The 23559-nt window shown below is 34.2% G+C and overlaps 2 protein-coding genes across 5 annotated transcripts in view; both read right to left on the bottom strand.

The window, feature by feature from the left end:
- Positions 1–410: 410 nt before the first annotated feature.
- LOC111404218 (phosphoinositide phosphatase SAC4-like) lies at positions 411–15510 on the bottom strand. Of its 3 annotated transcripts, XM_023033001.1 has the most exons (16): positions 14864–15505; positions 13740–13944; positions 13489–13654; positions 12951–13173; positions 12688–12764; positions 9638–9825; positions 9443–9540; positions 9182–9315; positions 8972–9100; positions 7656–8043; positions 6867–6988; positions 6472–6585; positions 5984–6172; positions 3489–3647; positions 1996–2104; positions 411–953 (listed from the first exon to the last, which is right to left on the bottom strand). In XM_023033001.1, exons 1-16 carry the CDS (start codon positions 14984–14986, stop codon positions 837–839), a joined length of 2541 nt encoding a protein of 846 aa, XP_022888769.1. In that variant the 5' UTR covers positions 14987–15505; the 3' UTR covers positions 411–836. The 3 variants fall into 3 exon arrangements, with proteins under 3 accessions (XP_022888769.1, XP_022888768.1, XP_022888770.1); XM_023033000.1 differs by having other exon boundaries at positions 8972–9315; positions 14864–15508; XM_023033002.1 differs by lacking the exon at positions 411–953 and having other exon boundaries at positions 2103–2221; positions 8972–9315; positions 14864–15510.
- A 7386-nt stretch (positions 15511–22896) lies between these two features.
- The window catches only part of LOC111404216 (conserved oligomeric Golgi complex subunit 3), a 17935-nt gene continuing 17272 nt past the window's right edge, over positions 22897–23559 (bottom strand). For both annotated transcript variants that reach the window (XM_023032999.1, XM_023032998.1), the window contains exon 25: positions 22897–23282. In XM_023032999.1, the coding sequence (XP_022888767.1) occupies positions 23150–23282 (133 nt within the window). In that variant the 3' untranslated portion in view covers positions 22897–23149. The remainder of the gene's footprint in view (positions 23283–23559) is intronic.

Raw genomic sequence — 23559 nt, 5'->3', positions numbered from 1 at the left:
AATTTTTTAATGAGTTTGATCGTGCCCCACTCACATCAAATGTCTGCATCCGCTACAATCTTGTTTTATTGATCACTTTTCCGTCCTCTTTTGGTTCGAAAGGTCAAAGTTCGTGTCATCTTTCATTAGCACATCTATTTTAGTTTACTGTGTCAAAAATGTATACTAGTCCAATGGCTGGGACACATCCAATTTACTAAACATGCTTCATGAGTGGCTATTTGAGCCAAAGGAGAATCGTCTCCCACAGAACGAAACTTGAAAAACCCATCTAGTTTGCATTCCAATGGCCAATGGTGGATCTTTGAACTAACTCACATACCACAGAGAGAAGGTCGAATTAAACTTTCCAGCCACAGAACATCAAAATTATGTTTAAGTACTTATTGACAATTTTAATTGTAATAACAAAGTTAAAACCACAGCATGGATGTAAAGAATCAATGAACTATTACTACAAAGATTGGAGCTCCCGGAGATTAATTCTTACATGTATTTACAAAAGAAAACGGGAACCTAGAATCCATCAATTGATAACAAGGAAAATAGTACAAAAAATAAAAAGAACTCCGAAAAGAATGTTAAACACGTTGGCTTTTACTCCATGCTAGTAAATCAAGCTCTGACCGAGGTTTTTGAGATCGAACAAATCACATTGGAGGTCAAGAGCATGGCTCTCCTTAGAAAATAACAAACAAAAAGAATGCTGGTACATCATATTTCGTTTCTCCTCGTCCATAATTTCTCCGTAACACAAGCGTCCTCCCTCTCTGGATGGCTGCCATAAGAATATCTGGAGATGAAATGCTAAATGTGCAGGGAAGCGAAACAAAACCTCAATGAGAAAGAGTCTCTCCATAATTCACCCAATGCACAAAACTATCTGAATATTCCTCGAGGACCTCATAGTTATGGCCTTCATCGTACGCCAAGTCATTTCCAGTTGGCCTTCCCTGAAAGTATAGTGTAGGACCCATCCATATGATTATGAAAAATAATTGTCAGAAAGAAAACAAGTACACATTTAGTTTCTGTAGTAACACGCCAATTTGTTAGTTGTTAATACAAGATATGTTGTGCCATAATCTCAAGCACAAGCTACAAATGCATTTAGCCACTATTTGTCTCCATTTAAAACAAAACTCTTTAATTTTCATACTAATTTTCAACCACACATTCATAAAATAAAATATTTTACATGTAAATCCAAAATTTTTTCCTACTTTATAACCACACATCCTCAAAAAAATTACTATTCAAAACATCAATTTTTTTATTTTTTCTCTCAATAATGGCCATCAAACAGGGGCTTAAATTGTTGGTGAGGTTATGAAGAAACAGGAAAATGGCAACATTGTCTATCATTGAAGAAAATAGATTTTAAAATTTTACGATGGAAAATGTTGCACAAATCTGCTTTTTGTACCCGTATGCTCTCATACTTTGCAGTTGTAGGTTAATCAGGATTCATATTAAGGGATCCCAGATGTAAAAAAGTGCGACAAGATAGCACATTCAGACTTCATTCAAAGAGGTGGACATGGAAGATTTAGCTGGAGAGAGAGAGAGAGATGGCAATAGCAAGCATAAGAATAACTTACGATTTTGAGATACTTGACAAACTAAAATCACAATGTTTAATACAAAATATTATTCACAGTAAGCAGACAATAAATATTATAAAATGAGAAACATGCAAACTATATAAGCACGTGCAGGTATACGAAATCACAACAGGCTCATGTCTAATCTCTCATGGATGTATGCTCCAACCTCTATTAGAATTTTATTTGCTTATACATTTACTAAATTACTTGCAGTTCAATAAAACTAATGGAATTATCTGAATGATGCATTACGAGAATAAAGCTTAATACTGACAAGTGTGACCATTGTATTTACCCTTCCACAATAAAACTTCTGCATGGACTGCGTATGCATTACAATTTATAGTGGGAGAATTGAAACAGAATGATATGGAAAAATGATACTTACCCTTGTGCTAGATCCGCATTCACTGGTAGATGGGGTTGTATCGCCTACAATTTCATTGGCAATATTTTCTGATGAAAGCATCGCAATTGGGGAGGCTGTGAGCATTGTCCTAATCAATGAAGAAAAAGTAGAGAACTTTAGCTTCCTTGAAACTCAAACTAATCCATCCTCATTCACCAACTCCTGCAAACCCCCACCCCTGGCCCTGACAACCCAAAAGAAGTTCCTAAAAAGGAATTTAGGTCCGTACATAACCCAAGAGTTAGATACAACAAAAGGAACAGCTAGTTAGAATACCATCAGAATTTGTAATAGTATATTACCAACACCATCTGAATTGAAGGCCAGAATGACCATATAATAAATAAAGCAAGACACGGTAGTCAATGTTGAAGTATGCGTTCTTACTAACAATAGAAGAGTTTTTTCTCTAATTTAAAAACAGTAGCGTGTTTGAATCCAACAAGGAAAATTTAAATAAAGATGTCTCAAGGTAGAGCGTAATACATGTGTGGCATGTAAGGTAAGTTGGATTGGAGAGGCACTTGACAATATTAGATAAGAAAAGAAGTTATTATAATGTCGAGCATGATCTAATACTGATTGGTATAATAGACAGGAAGGATAATCAATTCCCAATTCCATCTTAAGGAGATAATCAAGCTGAGTTTAAGTCCTAGTCATCACCTAATTAACATTATATCGTAGTTAAGCACAAAATAATTATGCATCCGCCATCCAGTGAAAGATTCCAATTGGAACACATTTAGTGATAAGTAGTTAAAAGAGCCAAGAGATCATATCATTTCACAAACATCTTCATCAACCAGGGTTAACAATTCACAGAAATTATTTCAAAACCCTTTGGTGCATTCGGAAAGGACCTTATTATTTATGAAAGCTCAAGGAATGTGAAAAGAGAGAACTTGTGCTTTCTACCCGGGTTAAGCAATTACACATCACCAAATCCACAAGTAACAAGTGTAAGAGGAACATTATTAATGAAGGATGAGCAACAGAGGTAAGATATACAAATGAGACTCAAAAAAAAAATAAAATAAAATAAAAAAATAAAAAAAATCCGAAACAGACGTAAAGATTAGCAATGAGACAAGTGTAAGAGGAACAAATTATTAATGAAGGATCAAATTATTAATGAAGGATGAGTGACAGAGGTAAGATATACAACTGAGACTCGACGGAAAAACATGGCTGAAACATGTAAAAATTAGCAATTAGACAAGATTAACTAGAAACGCTCAGGAAAGATAAATCACGGGCAACAAAATTACATTCTTCATTTTCTTAACAAAACTTTCCATGAAGAAAAGGACCCTTTTAACCAATCCTATATAAGTAAGGGATAAGTCAAATGATTGAAAATTAGGAACTCCTTCAGTTACAACAAACAAGCATCCTTTTAGCACTATGGTTTTAAATCCGTTCAGTAGTTACACTTAATAAAATCAAATAAATATCAGTAGAAGAACTACCTTTCCAACAACTCATCCTCACATGAATTTCCAGAAGAAGAAAGCCAATCTAAGTCAACGAAGTTTGAGCTGTCGATAGTGTCTCCATGCTCATGTTCGAGGCATCTGTCTTTTTGCATTTCAGCAAAAAGAACCCTAGCAGGCATTGAAGGAGCATATCTATAACACAGAATAAAAAAAAATGAGGAAGATGAGCCAGAGGAATTCATTTTTCTTAAATGGACTCCTTTTTGCAAACAAATTTATCTCCTTTAGGCAGAATAACTGCACATACAACATACAATAAATACCCATGATAAGATAGATATATAGATAAATAGATAGTGAATTTTTTCTGAAGTTGTTCCTTTATATATCAAAATTAGAAAATACTAGAAATTAATTACCAAAATCTAATATTTCAGATTAAGATTATCTGTTTCCACAGTGAATATTAAGTTCTTACCCATTAAAGTAACAATATTTTTCCTTAAGTGATCATCATTCATTGTCTAACCTGCTTATTTAAAGGCGAGAATTCCACCTCTGCTTCAACTAAACAAAATCCACATATTGTACAAGAAATCACAAGGATAATGAAGGAAGTTACAAATAGAATAAAATAGAACAGTTTCCAGTAAAGAAGGTATACAATCAGTGGAACAGGTTCAAAACCTTTAAACTACTTGAAAGAGAGATGATGTTTGAAAATCATGATCTTGCAAGGGTCATCATCTCTAGTGTTTAATAAGGCTTTGTTGGGTAAGTGATTGTGGAGATTTGCCATGGAGAGGGAGAACTTTTGGAGAGAAATTATAGAGGCGAAATATGGTGTTATGGAGGGAGAATGGTGCTCAATTGAGGGTCGCAATTCTTATGGGGTGAGTTTGTGGAAGTATATTCAACAAGAGCGGAGAGACTTCTAGGATAGATTGACATTTGTGGTGGAGAATGACAATACTATCAAATTTTGGAAAGACTGTTGGTGTGGAAACCGGTCGTTAAGAGTGGAGTTTCCTTCTCTTTATCATATTGCTCTACTGCCATCGGCTATGATGAATGAAGTTCTACATATACATAATGGGAATATCAGCTGGAACATTGAGTTTTGGAGGGGTTTGTAGGACTGGGAGTTAGATGATTATGCGATACTCCTGACCTCCTCGTATGAGGCACACATTAGGGTAGGAGAAGGTGATTGTAGCAGGTGGAGTTTGGCACGGGATGATATTTTCTCAGTTGGTACTTCTTTTAGGTCCTTATTCAGACTTGCATAGAGCTCATTTCCCTGGAAGATGCTATGTAAATGTAAACTGCTCCCTCGGGTGACATTTTTCCTATGGACGGTTGTGAAAGGATAGGTGATAACGGTGGATAACCTCCGAATAAGGGGATTTTATATTATGGAGTGATGTTATATGTGTAGAAGGAAATGGGATACGATTGACCATTTGTTCTTTCACTGTAACGTTGCTCGTTTCCTGTGGATTGATATTCTAGCTTATTAACACATGGTTTGGGTTTCTCCGCGGTGTATGGAGGATGTGTTGAAAGCACGGCAGAGAAAATTTCGTAATAAGGATAGCAAGCTTGAATGGGATCTCATTCCAAGATGCATCGTCAGGTGTGTGTGGAGGGAGAGAAACAGCCGCTGTTTTGACGATCATTCAAGGACTACAGAGCATATCAAAGAATCATTTTGACCTTGTATAATTGGTTTAATACTGCAGCTACTACTCGTATAGACGAGTTGGCAACTTTATGTCGTTTTTTTCTTGTATAAATTGATAATACATTTCCTGTTTATTATTCGTGATTAGTAAAATATTTAATTACTTCTCAGGAAAAAAAGGGTCATCATCTCATACTTCTTAATAAAAATGCTCATCCCCCATTAAAACAAAGAAAGAGCCAGCCATGTTTATTTGATAAATCGGACAGTGGAGTTGAGTTCGTATCAGAAAATTCTGATGATATCAAAAATGATCTGGTCAATATAAATGCACCCACCAGAATATACATCACCTTCGAATTATGAATGTTGTTTTACTGAATCACATTAAATGATGGTCAATGTAAAAGTTAAATATCACTCTCAAGCATAAAGCAAAAGTAACACCTAATATCTCTTCATCTTCAAATTCTATCTAAACATAATCAGAAAAAATCATGTCTACGATCCTAGGTCAAAGCCAACAAACTGGACAGATATGATCAAGATTTTAATTGGAATCACAGAATAATAAACATCAAGTAGACATAAATTGTGTATCCCAATTGGGCAAAAGTGTGAAGAAAACCCTGAATAACTGCACATACAATATACAATAAATACAAATGACGGAAAGGAAATAGGTGTCTTTTGGAGAAAAATCATATCTCCCATTTTTTGTACAATCCCTCCAACCAAAGAAAAGAGCTATAAGTATTAATGCATCACGTTCAATAATATAAAGGAGCAGTTCAGCCTTGTAAAAAAGTAAAATTGAATATACAGAAGCTGGAAAGTAAAGCACCTAGAATATGTTAAATCACTTTCGCAAGTTGATATTTCTGGTGATGATTCAGAAAGCATTTTGCTTCCTCCTTTTGACTTGCTAGAAAAGTCAGAACTTGGGAAATCCTTATTGACGTTCGAGGTGGACATGGGCGAGTCACTTTCACAAAGAATGTTCCCATCTGACCATGACCTTTTAAATAATGACCTAAACATACAAAACAGAGCAAAATTTACCAGAGCTTACAAAGGTGCGCGACCACATTAATATCATGCAGCAGTTAAAAAAATATAGCATTCAAATTTTCCCACAACAACAATGCAAGAAGTACATCTTGAACGATTAATAGGTAATCCCATCTCAGTCTGATTTGAATATATCTAAGGATCCTATGTAAATTTTTATGCCATCAAACAAACTTAAAATTCAAAGACCAGAAGGAAGAACAAAGTCCAAAAGCATCCACGAACTAGGTTAATTCCCCGTATGATAAAAATAAGTGTTACCTTCCATTTTCATCACTTTTTGACTGCCCATTCCTTCCCACATTGGAATGCTGGTCAGAATCCAGCTCCCATACATCAGCTTTACCTGGTTGAGGTTGAAAATGCCCCAAAAACCTGCCCAAATATTATCAATTGAACTGTCAGTTTAAGTGAATAGATCATTCCATCACCTCAAAAATTATACTGGACGTTGTCCAGAAAAGTAACAAAAATCTTTGAGAAGGAAGAGATATCAACACTCTCTCAATGCTAGTGAAGCACATCAAGAGCAAGATAAAGTGTCTGGCAGACAGAATGTTCCTATAATGTCTCCTAAATTCATCTTGACTACCCATATCACCTATGACCATATTAAAAATTTCAAGCATGTAAGATCATAACCACTACCAACTTACACATTGATGGCATTTTGCTTCTCCACATCCATGTAAGCATTGCTATAATATCGCTGTAGAGTTCGAAAAAATTCCTGGGACTGGATTGCAGCTCTCCACTGACCCCTTCTCGCAGAGAAAATCTATAACAAATTAATTGAAGTGTCAACCAAAACACATGCTTGTAACAAAAAAATGATCAGACTGAAGACAAACCCTACTAAAAGTTGACTCAAATCAGATCAGACTGAAGACAAACCCTACTAAAAGTTGACTCAAATCACATTCTATGGGTTTTATCTGGAGCTATCTTCAGTTAAGACATGGTATCAATCTCATAAATAAATATTATTTTAAAAGCATAACAGTTACTTAAGATGTCTCGACTAGTTGAAGGACAGATGAAAGAATGATTCTGGCACTTCCACACAATAAAGGGGGCATGCAATGGCTTTACAAAATTGTTTTGACACAAAGTTATAGCAAATACATAAAATAAATATCTATAAAGTAGAAAAATGCTGCAGCTGACCGCTCAATATCACATGAAACAGTATTGGTAGAGAGTGAAATCAACTTGATTTTACAGTTCTATAATTAATACCAATGTTTTCCAGATGTAACATAACTTTTCAGAGAATTGAATATAAGACCATCAGAACATCTGCAATCAGATATTCCAATTTGCAAGAAAATAGCTTCTGATTTTATGTCAAACTAATCCTACATATGCCTGTTAGCAAGGAAATGATGAAATAATAAATCCAGTCAGTCTACCCAATATTAGAAGGCGATTACACATTAGCTTACCTTGTTGTGAGCAGCCGAACCACCATACTGATGTGCAAGGGTATCACCCATTTTCTCGTAAAAAGCCATCAATTCATCAGCCAAAGGATCATCAAGGTCTATCTTGGCAGATGTTGTTACTCCAAGGGCATGCAACTGATATCCCAAAGCAGCCAAGCCATATGCATATTGTGCCACATTAGTGCGATCCAAACAGTCTATGCAGTTTGTCCTCAGCACTCCCTTTTGGAACAGTGGAGGTTTGACAGAAAAATTGCCATTAGAAACAGTATTGCCTTCGCTAGTCTGTCTATCTGTTTTATCAGAATCCTCATTCTCATCATAGAGATGGTTTTTGCATTTGCTGTTGCAATATCTTGTGGCGGACTTATCAGGAGTAGCAACATTACTGTGCATAAAACGATTGTGAACTTCCTTCATATCATTATGAACTTACACAGCAGCAATTACTAACACCCAAAATGCAATGTTGGAAAAGATGTATCCACAAATTTCAGTATGTCCGTCCTCTATGAATCAAATAATCAAGTATAATCCATACAAAAAGAATTTTCTCTCTCCATTGGAAAAGATCAACATTTGACTTCTCGTGGTAGAGAGTATTAGGAACTAACTGACTATAACTTTTGGGCATTTGAAAAACAATTATGAAACAATCAGCAAAAGAGTAAGAACATTCATCAAAATATAGAGAAGCATTGTTTTTACTTGCATAATCGATTTGCATCAAGTCCCAGAGGTAGGAACAACCTATGATATCCGCCGGTTGTCCTAACTCTAGATTAGACATGATGCTGACGTGGTAAAATACTCCAATAAATATCCTAGCACCTTATAAGCTTTCTTTAGTTCTTAAAATAGTCTTAAAACTAATATGCCAAGATCATATTGACCAAAGGGCTTATAAACATACACCATTTCTATTGAACTATCCCAACTAAAATCTTAAGCTGTTAGAGAGGAAGGAATTTATTTTTTTCAAATTTTTTATCTTCTACAAGCTCCTAATGAGAATGACGGATTCATTTTTTTCACTTAAGACTTATACATGTAATTTTCACACTTTGGGTTGCACTAAGAATTGAACTTTGGACCTTTGTGAGTTCTAGCACCATATTGAATCACCTCATTTAAAAACTTAAGTTGTTAGAGAGAGTAGAGGTGTTTATTTATATTTTATATCTTAAACAATGTCTAACATAATGAGGGATGACTACCCAGTAAAGTAAGAACGTAAACATGCTTAAAACAAGATGAAAAGCCAAGTACAATGATTTTAATGCAGTTAAAAAAAGGATAGTGGTGAACAAACTCACTCAAAAGAGGGCCATCCTAGACATCCCTCTGATTGCAAGGCTGGTGTTAATTGACTATAGAAGAAACCTGTAAGAGTTAATGCATATGCAGCCACCTTTCCCAAGAGAAGAAGAACATTTGTAGCTTTACTGAGGAAAATAGTTAAAAAATAAAGACTAGTCAGGCCTTCTACAAAAGCAGCATGTCTTAAAGGATAAAACATTAGATACCTCCGAGAATGTTTGTGGAAATCCCAGTGGAGGAATTTAAGACGATTCTCCTCTGAGAGATCCTTATTAATAGCTTCGATAGCATTAGCAAACTCAGTACGAAGAATGGATTCTCGAGGCTTCTTTTCATTTGTCTGTTGATAACAAAATTCAGTTCCTATATATTATACACTTCAACAAATTCAACATGTAACAAAAATGGAGTTGACAAATTCACCATAACACCCTTGAGTCAAAAAGTCAAGATAAAATCCCTCTCACCTTAATCAAATTTAAAATGATAATAGGGTTCCCATATCGCTTGGCAAGATTTTTGAAATGAAGTCTTGTAGCCTCATAATTATGGTCCCTCTTTGACACTGGAAAATAAGCACCAGTTATGAAATACAGAAATGAAAATCAGATTAGAGTTCTTTAGCCACAACATAAGGAGGAGTTGGAATTGATATAACATACATATAATATCAGGCTTAAGATTTAGGCGTGAAGTTTCCTGTGACCAGAATAGAGGGATCGACCCACGATTTTGGACAACAGAACTAATCTGCATAGGGAACCCTACTGGAACATCCTTAAATACAATCTGCTCAGTCTCAACATCATTGGCAACTCTGCCCTTCTCGTTGATCCCTCGTTTTAGATATCTACAATGTAGGCAAAAATCTCATGTATCATATGTGCAACAGTGAGAAAGGGGTGAAGAAAGCTCAGCCAAAAGCATCCAACGACAGGGCAAAGACAACACATGAGGTGAATGATGCAACATAAAAGTGAAGAAAATAACAATGATAATCCGACTTACAGCAGCAATTTCTCCAGATTACTATGCTTCAATGTAACTCTACCCTTCTAAGACATGAATTAGTACACGTATGTCTATCCCCCTGTTTGAGCCCCATTTATAGGTCAAAATGTATTTTGGAATACTGTTTTGTCATAGAATGTTTGACTTAAAAATAAAGAAAAGTTTTTGGTTTACATGTAAAATTATTTTATGGGAGAATGTGTGGTTGAAAATAAGTTTTAGAAAAATAATTTTTTGGAAAAATTGAGGCCAAACATAGGCTATATATATTTAGGCCTCCCACATGAAGAGTTTACAAAAGAATACCAAGTTAGGAATTCCCTTTTTCTCCTCCTTTTTTTTTTTTTTTTTGTTTGAAGGAAAGTAGGTGGAGGTTCAGTTGAAGAACCATGAAATGCAGCTGTCCGCCTGCTCCTCCTACTTGAGCAAGCCTGGTAGCTAATTTCTAAACTCCAAGCATAGACGAAGGTGGAATGTCAAGACCACCAAATCACCTCTTTAAATATGATATATACTGATGCAGGCCAATAATCGTCTATTGTAGCATTTTATATATTTTGACTCATTTTTGCATTTTTTGGATTTTAGTTCTCTAGGTTTTTTTCTTTAGAAAGATTTCAGTGGTATTTGATTTAAGTCCTATAAAGTAACTGTTGTAGTCCAGAAATCTCCTGGTATGCTCAATTTAACCATCCAGCTCATTTTTATTTAGTAGAATTGAGTTTTTCAAACGTGCCTTCTAGATTCAAAGCTTCCAATTGGATTATAGGGTGTGAATTGAAGACAAAGATCTCCCTCCCCTCTCCTCATACTTCTTCTCCATCACCTAACCAGCTAGTGCATGCTTCCTTCTTAAGGGTCTGAAAAATATAAATCAAGTGATTGAGTGTCCTCTCCAAGTGGAGCAAACCCCCTGCTAGGAGCAAATCCCAATTCAAACATCTACCACCTTATTTAATATGCACCCACTTGCCAAAAAGCCCATATCGCAAGCAATTTTTTTTATCCTAACTCCTCAATTTCAGGATACAAATAAGAGTCCTAAGACCGAACCTCAAACATGCTTCCCTGATGTTAGCATATCCATATATCCATGCTTTTCATTTATTAAGCCTAAGCAACCCCAGAATTTCCAAATCAAAGGAGTGATTTAAAAGGACCATTTGTACCACCTATCTCCTCTTATTATGTTTAGAAACAACTCGTTGAGGTCCATGGAATCAGTTCTTACCGTAAATATAAAGGTTCTTATCACAATAAGACTTTATGACAAGTCAGTGAGAATTACCTGTGACGTAGATAAGAACTCTATAAATAATCATCCATGGCCAATGTGTTACACCATCACTGGATACAGAAAGCAGACAACTAGAAATCAAGAATCCCCTCCATTTCAATTTGCACGGCCTAGTTTCAGGTAAGGCTTTCATTTACAGCTTTCCATTTTTCTTTTGTTCAAGTGGTATGGATTACTTCAAAAGAAAAGAGATTATAGAGAAAAAGAAACTAACCCAACTCCTTCCTTCTCCCCATCTCTATCTCTCTCCAATCTTCCCCACGCCATAACAACTCAAAACTAAGGCCAGAAGTATAACTAAACAAAATAGCATCGCCACTGCTATAACAAAATAGTATAATTGAACAAATACAAAATACCATCGAAAGATATTCCACAACCTCCAGGAGAAAGAAAAATATAAAAAAATAATAATAAGAAGAAAGAAGAATCTGCTTGGGAAACCTCCATTTCCAACCTCCTATTTTGGAAGATTAAGATGTGGCCTGTAATAGCATTGGTCTCCATTTGGTATTCACGTCACAATAAGATGTTTTTATATCCAATGTTGAGGTCCAGTATTTATTCCGTCACATGACAACCATTTGAGATCTTCTAGCTGCTTTTGAGTGGAACTGGATTTAGGGGGTACAAGTTAATCGGTTGCAGTAAGATGGATTTGTTATCCAACAGGCGAGGGTTTCAGGTGTTATATACAAGGTAATGATATAACTGGTGTTCATATTACAAGGTTTTATTGCGATGATGGAAGCTATAGTTTCATTGGTTGTTGGTGGACAAATTGCTACTGATGGCGGTGGTTTAATGGTTGGTCCAGAACAACATACAGTGGGTAAGGAAAGTGAGAAATGTGAAATTGTTTTTCTATTTTTGATAGGGGAGCAGAGTGACTTCAATTGAGAGTACTTCAGAGTAAGGACAAAAACTGTCTATCATAGGCAGCAAGCCAATTCCTTGAAACGCCTCAGGTAAGGAAGGGTTCCAATTCAATTTGAAACACAGGAAATAAAAACATTAAAGACCACTAACCCTACAGTTTGATGCAAATATATGCTTGAATGTATGAGTTTTTTAGCTAGTTATATAAATACATTGATGAATTCCCTTTCTAAGCCTGTTACATAGATAAGTTCCCATCTGAGAGAGATAAAAGTAGCATGTGGGCAAGTTTTTAATTTCTTTATTTATTTCTTTGCCAGAAACCCCCACCAAAGTCAGTCTGGGCAGAGTTTGTAGACCTCCACCTAAACCCAATGGTAGGGGTTTGGATTCTTCAACATTGTTTTATAGATAGAGTCCATGTACAATGTTACAATGCTTTGGAAAAAGAATGAAACTTCAAGTTGAGATATTAACAAACAACATAAATCCAGATGTTCATCAAATTACTGTTTAAATACAGACCTGGTACCAGCATAGTGCCGTGAACGCCTGGCAATTAAAGTCAGCTTGAAATCATGCCCTGATATAGAAAGTGTAGCCTGGATTCCCATGCATAAAGAAATCAACAAGCCATCAAATTTTAAATGCTTGCTACAAGTGCATAGCCACCAATATATAGACACTAATATTTAGAATAATCAAAGTCAAAGACTAGAATCAATAAATCACACCTGATAACTCAGGCAAAGAAAATCTTTGTCATTTACGCAGCTAAGGAATCTTACCTGCTTAAAAAATCCATAGACTAATGCAACGGTCCAAACAGTATTCTGAAGAGTATTGTGTATTCCACGAGTAAGAAACTCATTCCACACAAACATGGTTTCATACAGGACTTGTCCCGTTTCATTATCACACATGTTCTTCTGAAGACTCCTCATCACATGGTAGGAGTAACTAAAATAGAAGTCCTTCGTCAGATCCACCATGCACAAGAGCTTCTTGTATCTATAAAACCATTAAAATCGAAAAGCAGTCATTAGTAAAGAAAATTAACATTTTAAGGTCTAAGACTACCATATTCATTTTTAGCTCTCTAGCTCATTATAGAAAATCAAAATTCAAGGAAGATGGGATGTAGAGGAAAACAAATGGTCAAACTGAAAAATCTCAGCTGAAGTTTGCTGAATAGTCTAGCATTTTATTCTTCTCTATGTATGGAACCCTATGTCGGAGAATAGGGACTGAAAGACGATATTTGGGAACTTAAAGAATAAAGCAACTTCATTCTGAAAGAGATTAAATTAAGCGAGAGGGAACAACCTGTTCTCATTCTTGTAATTAACCATGCTGGATGTGACAACAGAATTCAGAAGGGGAATTATCTCACTTTTAGAGATAGCATAGACATTGTGACCGCAAATTGAACCGATCTGCCTTCTTTTTGTAATAAGTAGCATGTAATAGGGCCCTAGAAATTTAATGAATCCTGGAAAAGAGAGTAACAAGAACACAAGCAAGATTAGCAGCCCATCTTATGAATGGTAAAGAAGTGACCCTCAATTTATACGTACCAACGATGCCATAACAAGAAGTAACAAACTTAAGTCCTCCCGTAACCCTGTTTCCCTCGTGTATCCTTCTCAATAGGTCAGAGCATTCCCTTTCTGTGTATGTGGCAGGATCTTCACGAATGTTAAGCTCAGCGGGTTCTGTCCTATCAATTTTTAACACTTTCCAGTATGTTCTACTTTTGTCCCTTCCGACCATATAGAATTTCTGCAATCAACAAATTGTGAAAACTGTTAATAACACAGAGAAGGTTGTCGATGTAAGATACTTCTATATGCATGCACAGACTAAAATTTATGTAGAGTATAAGAAGATACGATCCAATTGTTTCTCCATAATAATTAGAAGTATACCCCAATTCTTTTGCAGTGCAAGGTGACAATCACAGACATAAAAGCTAATGAGAACATGAGACCTTCATCTCTAGGGACTTCCAGCAGCAAACTTGTAAAAAGGGCCTCACAGATATGCAGGAGATGCCAGCCAAATCAACCAATAAATCAAAAGAATGAGTGATCCCTAGGCCTACCTAACACAGATGTCCCTGAAGTAGGGGATTGATTGATTCATTTGATTGAAAATCTCAGGTACAAATACAACATTACATCGCAATGAGTGAACGCATCACATTTTCTGAAGTGCATAAGGACATGATTAATGCTGAAACTCCTAAGGTAACATTCAAAGAATTCTGAGCACGTGGAGGATATGACATAATTTTTTACTTATTAAACTAAGCTCCAGCTGATGGCAGTTGAGTAAGATAAATGTTTGAAAGCCTACACTCGAGCGTGTAACCTCATATATCTTCTACTAAATTGTCAAAATCTAGCCATCATGCAGTTGATCATAATTTTTATTCCATGGAATATAGAGACATATCAAAACCCAAATAATCTAGAATTAACTTTAAAAGGCCAAATTAATAAAATTGCTGCCAATTAATAAAGAACGTGATGGCAAAAATTTAAGCATAATCAGCATTAGCATTAAATATCAGCGCAATTTAATCTATATAAAGCCTTAAAACAGGAGATTTTGTACTCCAAGTTAGTACAAGAATCCAGGCAAAGCATGCTGACCCATTCGAACTTTAAGAAATAAGAAATGGCAAAAAAGTTAATACCGATTGTGTTGCATAGAGTCGGAATTTCTGCATAAATCCATCCGGAGGTGGCAAAATAGGAGGAGGAGAAAGAGGTGGTGGTTGTACATTTTCCAAAGCATCCGCCATAGTTGTAGGGTTCATTGTTTGCCTTTCCCGAGCCTTGGCTCGGGATTCAATCACTCCAGCATCTAATTTGAATGCAAATTTTTTTCACCTTTGTTCCCATTTCCTAAACCCCATCATCACCACAAATCGTCTTTAAACTTAGCATTCTCCAAGAAAATTAAATATTAAAAATCAAGAACCCTCAAGATTTATTTTTTTTCACAAATCTCAATGTCAATATCTATATTACTAAATTAAGAAGCTTCTTTTCTATCAAAAAGTTATCAAAACTCAGATTACACTCAACAATTTTAACAAAAAAAAAAAAAAATGGTACAACTAAAAAAAATTTACATACGAATGGGAATGGAAAGAACTGGAAAATGGAAATGGGAAGAGATTTTGAGGTACTGATTTTATAAAAATAAAAAGTAAAAAATTGACATAAACGATGATGCTGATAATGATGAATTATGATGCTGCGATGGAATGATGCATAGAGAGAGAGAGAGAGAGAGAGAGAGAGAGAGAGTTATGCATAGATTTTAATTGATTTTTAAAAAGAGAAACAGAGAGTCAAGGCAAAATGATAAGCGATAACCACAACTTAGGTGGTTGACGAAATAAAATATGAAATGACAATGTTTTAAAAAAATTTCTTACTGCTTTTATCTTGTAAAAAATTGTGATGGTGGTTTTATGGCTCTCGAAAACTTTCTTCTTTCTTACGTGGTTCGAGAGATAGCTTGTGAACTCGTTTCTTTCCGAAAATTTACTAATATGAGCAACTCGAAAGTAAGTCGGTATTCGAATTTTTAAAACTTGTGTTTAGTATTTTGAATTGAAAAAGTTAAAAGCGGAAATGCGTCATGTTCACGACAAGAGATATCTTAAATTTTTGAGGGTGGAGTAATATCAAATTGTTATGAACCGATAATTAAATTGAATTGGCAAAATTAGTGGCGGTCAATGGCCGACAATTTACAGTAATTTTGATTTGATTTGTATTAGGTAAGAAGGTCTTGGGATTAATATTAGAATACAATGGGCAATCATTGAGATTTCTTTATTTCACCAATCCAATTGGGACAAATCGTGACCTTCAGTCCACGTCTACAACCCCACCCACCAACTAAACCCCCCACGCCCACCCCCACACCCACGCCGTCGAATGTATGTGTGTGTATCATGTATGTATGATCTGTCATGATCCAAGCAGGTAACTTTTCCACAACTCTTGCATATGACCATTTATTATTCTATTATTTGGTAACTTTCACTATACGTAACCAATTATGTCTAGTTTTTTATAGGGATTCAGCCCTTCTTTGACGCATATTATTTTTAAAATATATGTATTTTTTTCCTTTCTTTTCAATCACATAATTTTTCAACAAATTAATATTACATACAAATAAAAAATATTTTCTTATTTTTTAGTCACACATTCTCCATCAATTTACTATTTCAAAACGCATTTTTATCCAAAAATGGGGTTCAAACATATTCTTAAATTGAAATTTTTATCTAAGTTAAAGTTTATATTTATAATTATTTTTAATCATATATTCGGAAGATCCACAATTTTTTAATCAAACGTTTCATTAAATTTTATCAAAAATCTAATTTAATATCCACCAAACAGAAGGCGCGCACACAACAATCACTACCTATTGTGATCACATTTTACTTCGATTATTTTATTTTTTTAATTGTATTAATGGTCATTTCATCCAGGGGAGGAGCCAGGATTTGAGTTCAGTGCGAGCAACTTTTTTCGACACCAAACGTCAAGGTTTTTGTTCATGGATTTTGTGATGACAAAAAATTACTCCAATTTCACATTTCACCGAAGAAGTTAGATTCGTTGATAGCACCGTCATTTCAATTGTCGACAACGACGGTTAGTTGGGCGCATTTTCGCTCTGAGGTTGAATAGTGGCCAATTGGCATCGCAAGGATCAATGGAGTCGAAAATTTGGATTTCTTCAACTTTGTCAGAATTGGATAGTAGAACTCTTCAAAGTATAATCTTGAATTATTTTATTTTATTTTCCCCGAAATATAAGGATCTATAATTTTCTTATTTTTATATAACAATCTTGATCTCCCGCCTCAGCGGGCAAGATAAAAATTTTGAGATTTTCGTACCACATCAACATTGTGAAGCTTTTATCCTCTCACTAGGTATATGGGATTAATTATATTTCATGTAAATGCTTGATAATGGTCACAATGTGTTGTCACCAAGTTCTCAATAATTTTTTGGACCTTATAGTATGATTATGTTGCACTTAAGAGATATTGCACTAGGTACTTGAGTTTGATTATTAATAATATTCAAGATGAAGAAAAATGCATAATGCATAGGATTGGAGCAGATTTGATGAAATTAATAAGTGTTGTTATGGTTCTACGTGATTGGAAGATTCTCTACTACAAGCTTAAAGAAAGTTCCGTAATAAATAACAAGGTCATGGATTTAGTGATGATAAAAAAATACTCCAAATAATGAATTCACAGTGCAATACCAACATATACTATCAATCCAGTGCAATTCACATTTTACAATTTCATATAATCAATTCACCGTCCAACTCGCAATTTCACAATGCAATTAATAATATTTCCAAAATTTAAGTAACTTGAACTTACAATTTCACAGTCCATTGGAAGCTTGAAGTCTACTGTCCGTGCCTCGTTGAGTAATCAAAGTCCAAAGTGCTAATTTCATTTCATATGTAAAAGACCAAAAAAAAATACATATCATTACAATTTACAGAAATCGAAATAACAACAAATAAGGGAAAAATAATTCAAAACCACTCGACACTGCCACACTAGTGGAAAATTGAAATTGGGACTTCACCTTCTTCTGGCTTCTTCTTTTGTTTGGCTAGCTACCTTTAATTGCTGGAAAAATAGCGGGTTCCGGTTGGCGGTTTAAGGAGCGACGACGGGTCAGATGAGTGACTAGTCGATAGTCGACTAGAGTGGGAGATTAGAGCACCTAAATTCTAGGAGATGCCAGTAGGGCCTGCTACTAGCTAGTAGCAACAAAGGTCGGACTGCAAGTGGTAGTGATCGGCGCCGATTGAGACTAGAGAGGAAGTGGCGAGAGAGAGACATGACGAACGGACGAAGGGTTTTGATTTTTTTCGAATGGATGAATTATGAATGGAAAACGGGTTAATTAATTTTTTAGGGGAATGGGTTAGGGCCTGGGTAAGTAAACGGGTTGTGGGCTTTGGGCAATTGGGCATTGGGCTTCTCTTTGGGTTGGAAGATAGTATGTGATTGTGACCTTAGTGTATAACTGAGAATTATAGACTGTGTTATGTAAATATGACATGTTTAATTTCAATTATTTATTCCAACATTTTATCAGAAGTCACATATATGACCTGTCAATCTTAAACATTTTGTTGCATTGAATTTTGTAATAACGAGGCCAAGATTGCATGCCTTCAAGCTCTCAGGGCCAATACCTATACAACAGGCCGCATATTTTGCTCGGCCAAACCCAAGACCTCATTTACAACTCGATCAACTTCCTACTACTAAACGAACTTAAAAATCAGTCACACGTTGAAGAACACAATTCATTCCTAAGTAAGATGTACTGAAAGTTGCTCGTTTCACGGCCTCCTAAAATGGTGCAGAGACGATGTCTCTTATCTCTAGAATTCTTAATTCATTAGCTGAAGTCTCAAGCTCTTCACCAGAATTCATCAGCTCATCAGATTCATCTCCCACGCTATTAGCAACTGGTTTTAAACCTTGTATTAAAACCAAAGAATGTTACATGATCATCAATACATCAATTTAAAGCCTTAATTGATTTATAAGCCAATATGATCCATGTAGAATAATGTACATTAATTCCTAAATGCAAAGTATATACAGAAATTAACAGAATAATACAATATGTGCACACTGAATTGAACTTATCTAATTCTCACTACCCAATTTCAAGTATTGTTTATGATGAAGGCATTTTCACTCGTATGCTTCGATTTCGAGAAATATTCTTCTTCCCTAGCGGCAAAACTAATAAATATATTTTCCCCCAAACTTGACAAAAGAGAAGGAATTGAATTTGGCATTTTTATCCTAGGTCTGGTATTGATAACCTTACATAGCCAAGAAAAAGCGGTCCAATAAGAGCTTCTTCAACATGACTATATGGTTGTGGAGTTCAGGCTAATAAATAAACAGAAAAAAAAAAAGACAAACAAAATTTCTGGGCTGGAGTTCAGTGCGGGCAAATCTAATGGGGCTCCACCCCTGTTGATAACCTTTACATAGCCAAGAAAAAGCGGTCCAATAAGAGCTTCTTCAACATGACTGTATGGTTGTGGAGTTCAGGCTAATAAATAAACAAAAAAAAAAAAAAAAAGACAAACGAAATTTCTGGGCTGGAGTGCCCTAATGTTTTCAATTTGGGTGGACTTTATTCAATTTTTTGTCTCATCTGTAGTTTATGACGAGCTTCTAAATGATATGCCGCAAACCTAAAAAGGTTCTAGTGTTGTTTTCTCATATTGTAACAAAACAAACAAAAACTAAAATAAAATAATAATAATAATAATAATAATAATAATAATGATGATGGGATTCAATGCAACTACATTTGAGATGAGAAGCCATTGTTTATATATGATGAATGTGTTATGGTATGGCTCTTGTTTACTTAAATCAAAATTTTTACTTGATTAAATCTTCATAAAATGGAATAATATAGGATGTTGAACAATGTACAATCTATTTTTGAGAAAAATAAATATATCCATGAATTTTAGTTGGTTTAATAAATACATAAGTTATTAGTTTATGTAGTGAGAAACTTAATACAATGTAAGATATATAGAAAATAAGAAATACATTACTAAATTATTAAGCTATTAGTAAATTAATTATTTAATACTGACAAAATTAATAAAAATTTCCTTAATCCCAAAATTATTAATTTATAGAGGTTTGTGGTAAAAAAAATTAGTAACTATTATAAAATAACACATTCTACTATGACTAAAATTGTCCATTATAGAATAAAACGATTTCTCAGACAACAATATATTAATGATAGTAAGGTGTATTCTTCAACTACTTTGCTTGGATTATATGAAATATAGTTTTCTTAATGGGTAATTGATATAAAATGTCCCTACCTTTTAATGGTATTGTGCAAAACGTCCTTAACTTTCATTTTTTTGATATTTTTCACTCTTACCTTCCATCTTTCATTACACAATAGGTCATTTTCATTCACTTTTTACGATTTTACCCTTCTATTGAAGTAAAACAAAAACAAAACAAAAGAAAAAAAATGAACTAATTGCAACCAAAGTCCCATATTTTCAATAAATTACTAATGAGTTAAAAATATATTCTTAAAATAAAATTGAAAAATGAAAAAAAAAAACCTTAATTTTTACTGTGAGTTTAACCCACAACCACCTAAATTATTGAGAGTTTAACCCACCACACACCGCGGTCTAAATCGCCGAAAAATGCTTCCCTCATCGAAGCAAATAATTGCTAAATAAGATTTAATTAATTGAATGGCTACATGTTGTACCAGATCATTCCACTCTACAATCCCATACCAAAAATTGCCCATAACAGTTTCAAAATCAGATGAGATTCAGGCCTAAAAACATGTCTTCACGCAAGACTTCAACACCAATTCCGGCCAAATCTCCAACACCCATGGCCAAACTCCATTATAGGCATCTAATACTCCTCCCGGCGAGCAATTTCATGGTCCCATATCGTTAAGAAACAACTTAAATTAGATTCAAGCTCATTCCAGTTTGAAGGTAGAGAACCACGCAGTTTTCATCCCAAATTTCAACGCTGACGTTGAGAACCACAGACAGGGACCACCACCATTTTCTTCTACTCATCATGGTGAACAAAATGTATATATAGGTCTTCATCAATTTGTCTCAAATCAACCAATTAATGCCTCGACTCCATTTCAATTGAACATTTAAATTTGCTCTAATTTGGTGGAAAATGAGCATTAGAATTCGTGCCACAAAAACTTAATTAAAAATTTTATCAAAATTTCAATGTTCTCCAATTTGGTGGGTTAATAATAATTTTTTTTTAATAGTTTTGATTTTTAAGAATATATTTTTAACTCATTTGTAATTTTTTGAAAATTTGGGACTTCGATTACAATTAGTTCATTGCTTTTTCTTTTCTTTTGTCTTTGTTTTATTTAAATAGAAGAATTAAATCGTCAAAAATGGATGAAAATGACCTTTTGCGTAATGAAAGGTAGAATGTCAGGGTGAAAATGTCAAAAAATGAAAGGTACAGACGTTTTGCACAATAACTTTAAAAAGTAGAAACGTTTTGTGCTAATTACCATTTTCTTAAAATTGGAATGGTAGCTTTTTTTACTAATTTTATCTTCATTGTGTAAAGCCAAAATTGACTTTGTGGGATATCAAAATCAGTAGCATCACGTGATTAAACACTTTTCGATTGAGGCATTTAATACATGTACATTTCAATCTTGTCGCAAATCTGTTTTTGATAACAACTAAATTATGTAGGTAGCCAATCCAATTGACTATCCTTGCAATGTATTTTTTTAAGAGTAATGTTATTTAGTCCCGTTTGAGTTTCATTATTTCTCATTATATTAAATTAAAATTTTTTCTCTCCTACTTTTAACCACACAATCTTCAATAAAATAATATTACATGTAAATCAAAAACTTTTCAATCACACATTTTTCAAAAAAATACTATTCATCTCATTATAATTTATAAATAATGGGGCTCAAACGGCCCCTTAATATCATTAGTGTTAAGCACTAGCTCAGGTGACAACAGTCTGAAATTAAATGATAGACTAACTTAAATGCGATATCACATAATTCATTTAATTGAACCTATCGAGTGTGTCCTTTAAGACTGGTCCTAGAAAGTATTTTTCTTCTTCTTTTTTTTTAATGTTTATTAAAAATAATATTGTTGCGAAAATATAATTTGTAGTTTCACATATGATATTGCTATTGTTAATACAGTCGGTATTAAAAATTTAATTGCATAACTAAACCTTGATTTTGGTGGTATATACTTTTCCTTATGCGTTGTATTTGCCAATACTTTCAACAAATATATAACTTTCCCAACTTTTGAAAACATTATATTTACTATGGAAGATAAATTTTAAAAATATGTGGAAGACTTTCCCATGTTATTCCATTTAGCTAGGTAAATAGACCCTCAGATTAATTTAGAGACCACAAAAATTATTATATTAAGAATTTCAAGAAAATTAATATGTTTGTTAGTGCTTATATAAGTTGTAACATACAGAAAATGTAAATGACATGAGACTAGAAAATTGTGTAAATATAAAGTATGTTTGATTAGCTTACAGTATAATTTAAGCTTTATTTTATTTTATTTTTATAAATTTTTCAATTTAAATCGCATTTTTAAAGATTATATTTATTTAAATCCTCAATGGGATGATATCAGTTATGACCACCCCAGCCTCACCCTACAGCCATCCCTAAAAAACGTGGTGTTGCTGGGATTTTGGAATTGGCATTATTAATTTTTTTGTAAACAGCTTTTTGGCCAAAATAAATAAATAAATAAATAAATAACAATTGACTTTTTCTCCGTCAAAAACTTAAATTCACCGTGCTGCATGGATTTAGGACCCAGGTGCTCAATTTCATAGGTTGAGGACCTCAGCCTAAATTTCCCAGAACATGCAATCCTCAAAACTAAACATGACTAGTTGCCTAGTAATTTAGGCTTGAATACAAATATGAGAAAAGTTAGCGCCAAGAATCCAAGATCACAAATGGCTATTCACACATTTTCCCCATATCCTAGAACAACATTCTTCAATTTCCCAAGCAACAAAGATAATTAAACAAATGATGAACACAAAATATATGTAGAAGAAAATTCAAGAAGTAAAAGTGCAATTTTCATTCTCTATTGATTTTTCCAGAAACAGCAAAATCACTTATATTTTTCCTGCTGAGACGTTGCAATCCTATAGAATTCACAATCCCTTTAATGTCATATATAGACTTAAGATTTGTTTAGACAAATGAAGTCCTACTCTTCAGTCTACAAAATCGAAGGTTCATTTGGAAAATCAATTGAAATGTATCTGAAAGATGAAGATAATAGGATGTATGGATTCAGGACTGCCTTACAAGAGGTTATCAAGCTGAGCTTGCAGTTCTGGTATTGACACCATATTGAGAATATTTTTAATGTCTTCTGGTGAGTACTCAGATTTAAGAAGGGAATGTACTTGAACATGTGCTTCAACAATGTTGGTCCTGCAGAAAAGTTTATGAAATGTGAAAAATAATGTGTTATACATTCATTGAAATGTTATCACAAGTACAAGAGGTGTATTTTGGGTAATGCAAAAGGTTTTAGGGATGTTTTGAGCTGAGCACATTGAGTTTCTTCCAAGTAAGCTAACAGAACGAGGGTTCATAATCAAGATTTCTAAATGACGCAAGATGGATTTAATGAGAAAGACCAAGCAACTGCCTATATACTGACGATCACAATAAGTGGAAGATAAGGACAGTTTTCTTAAACTATAAC

This window comes from Olea europaea, chromosome 11, assembly GCF_002742605.1.
Source record: "Olea europaea var. sylvestris chromosome 11, O_europaea_v1, whole genome shotgun sequence".
In the NCBI taxonomy this organism is placed as follows: Eukaryota; Viridiplantae; Streptophyta; class Magnoliopsida; order Lamiales; family Oleaceae; genus Olea; species Olea europaea.
Note: the sequence above shows the minus strand (reverse complement) of the source record. Positions and strands in the feature narration are given on the sequence as shown.

Excerpts from the sequence above, each read along its gene's own strand:
- LOC111404218 (XM_023033000.1), bottom strand. The coding sequence starts at position 14,986 with ATGAACCCTACAACTATGGCGGATGCTTTGGAAAATGTACAACCACCA. Across the intron at positions 12,765-12,950 it reads TCTATGGATTTTTTAAGCAG|GCTACACTTTCTATATCAGG; the intron begins GTAAGATTCCTT and ends ATGGGAATCCAG. Across the intron at positions 8,044-8,971 it reads CTAGGATGGCCCTCTTTTGA|TAATGTTGCTACTCCTGATA; the intron begins GTGAGTTTGTTC and ends TTTTATGCACAG.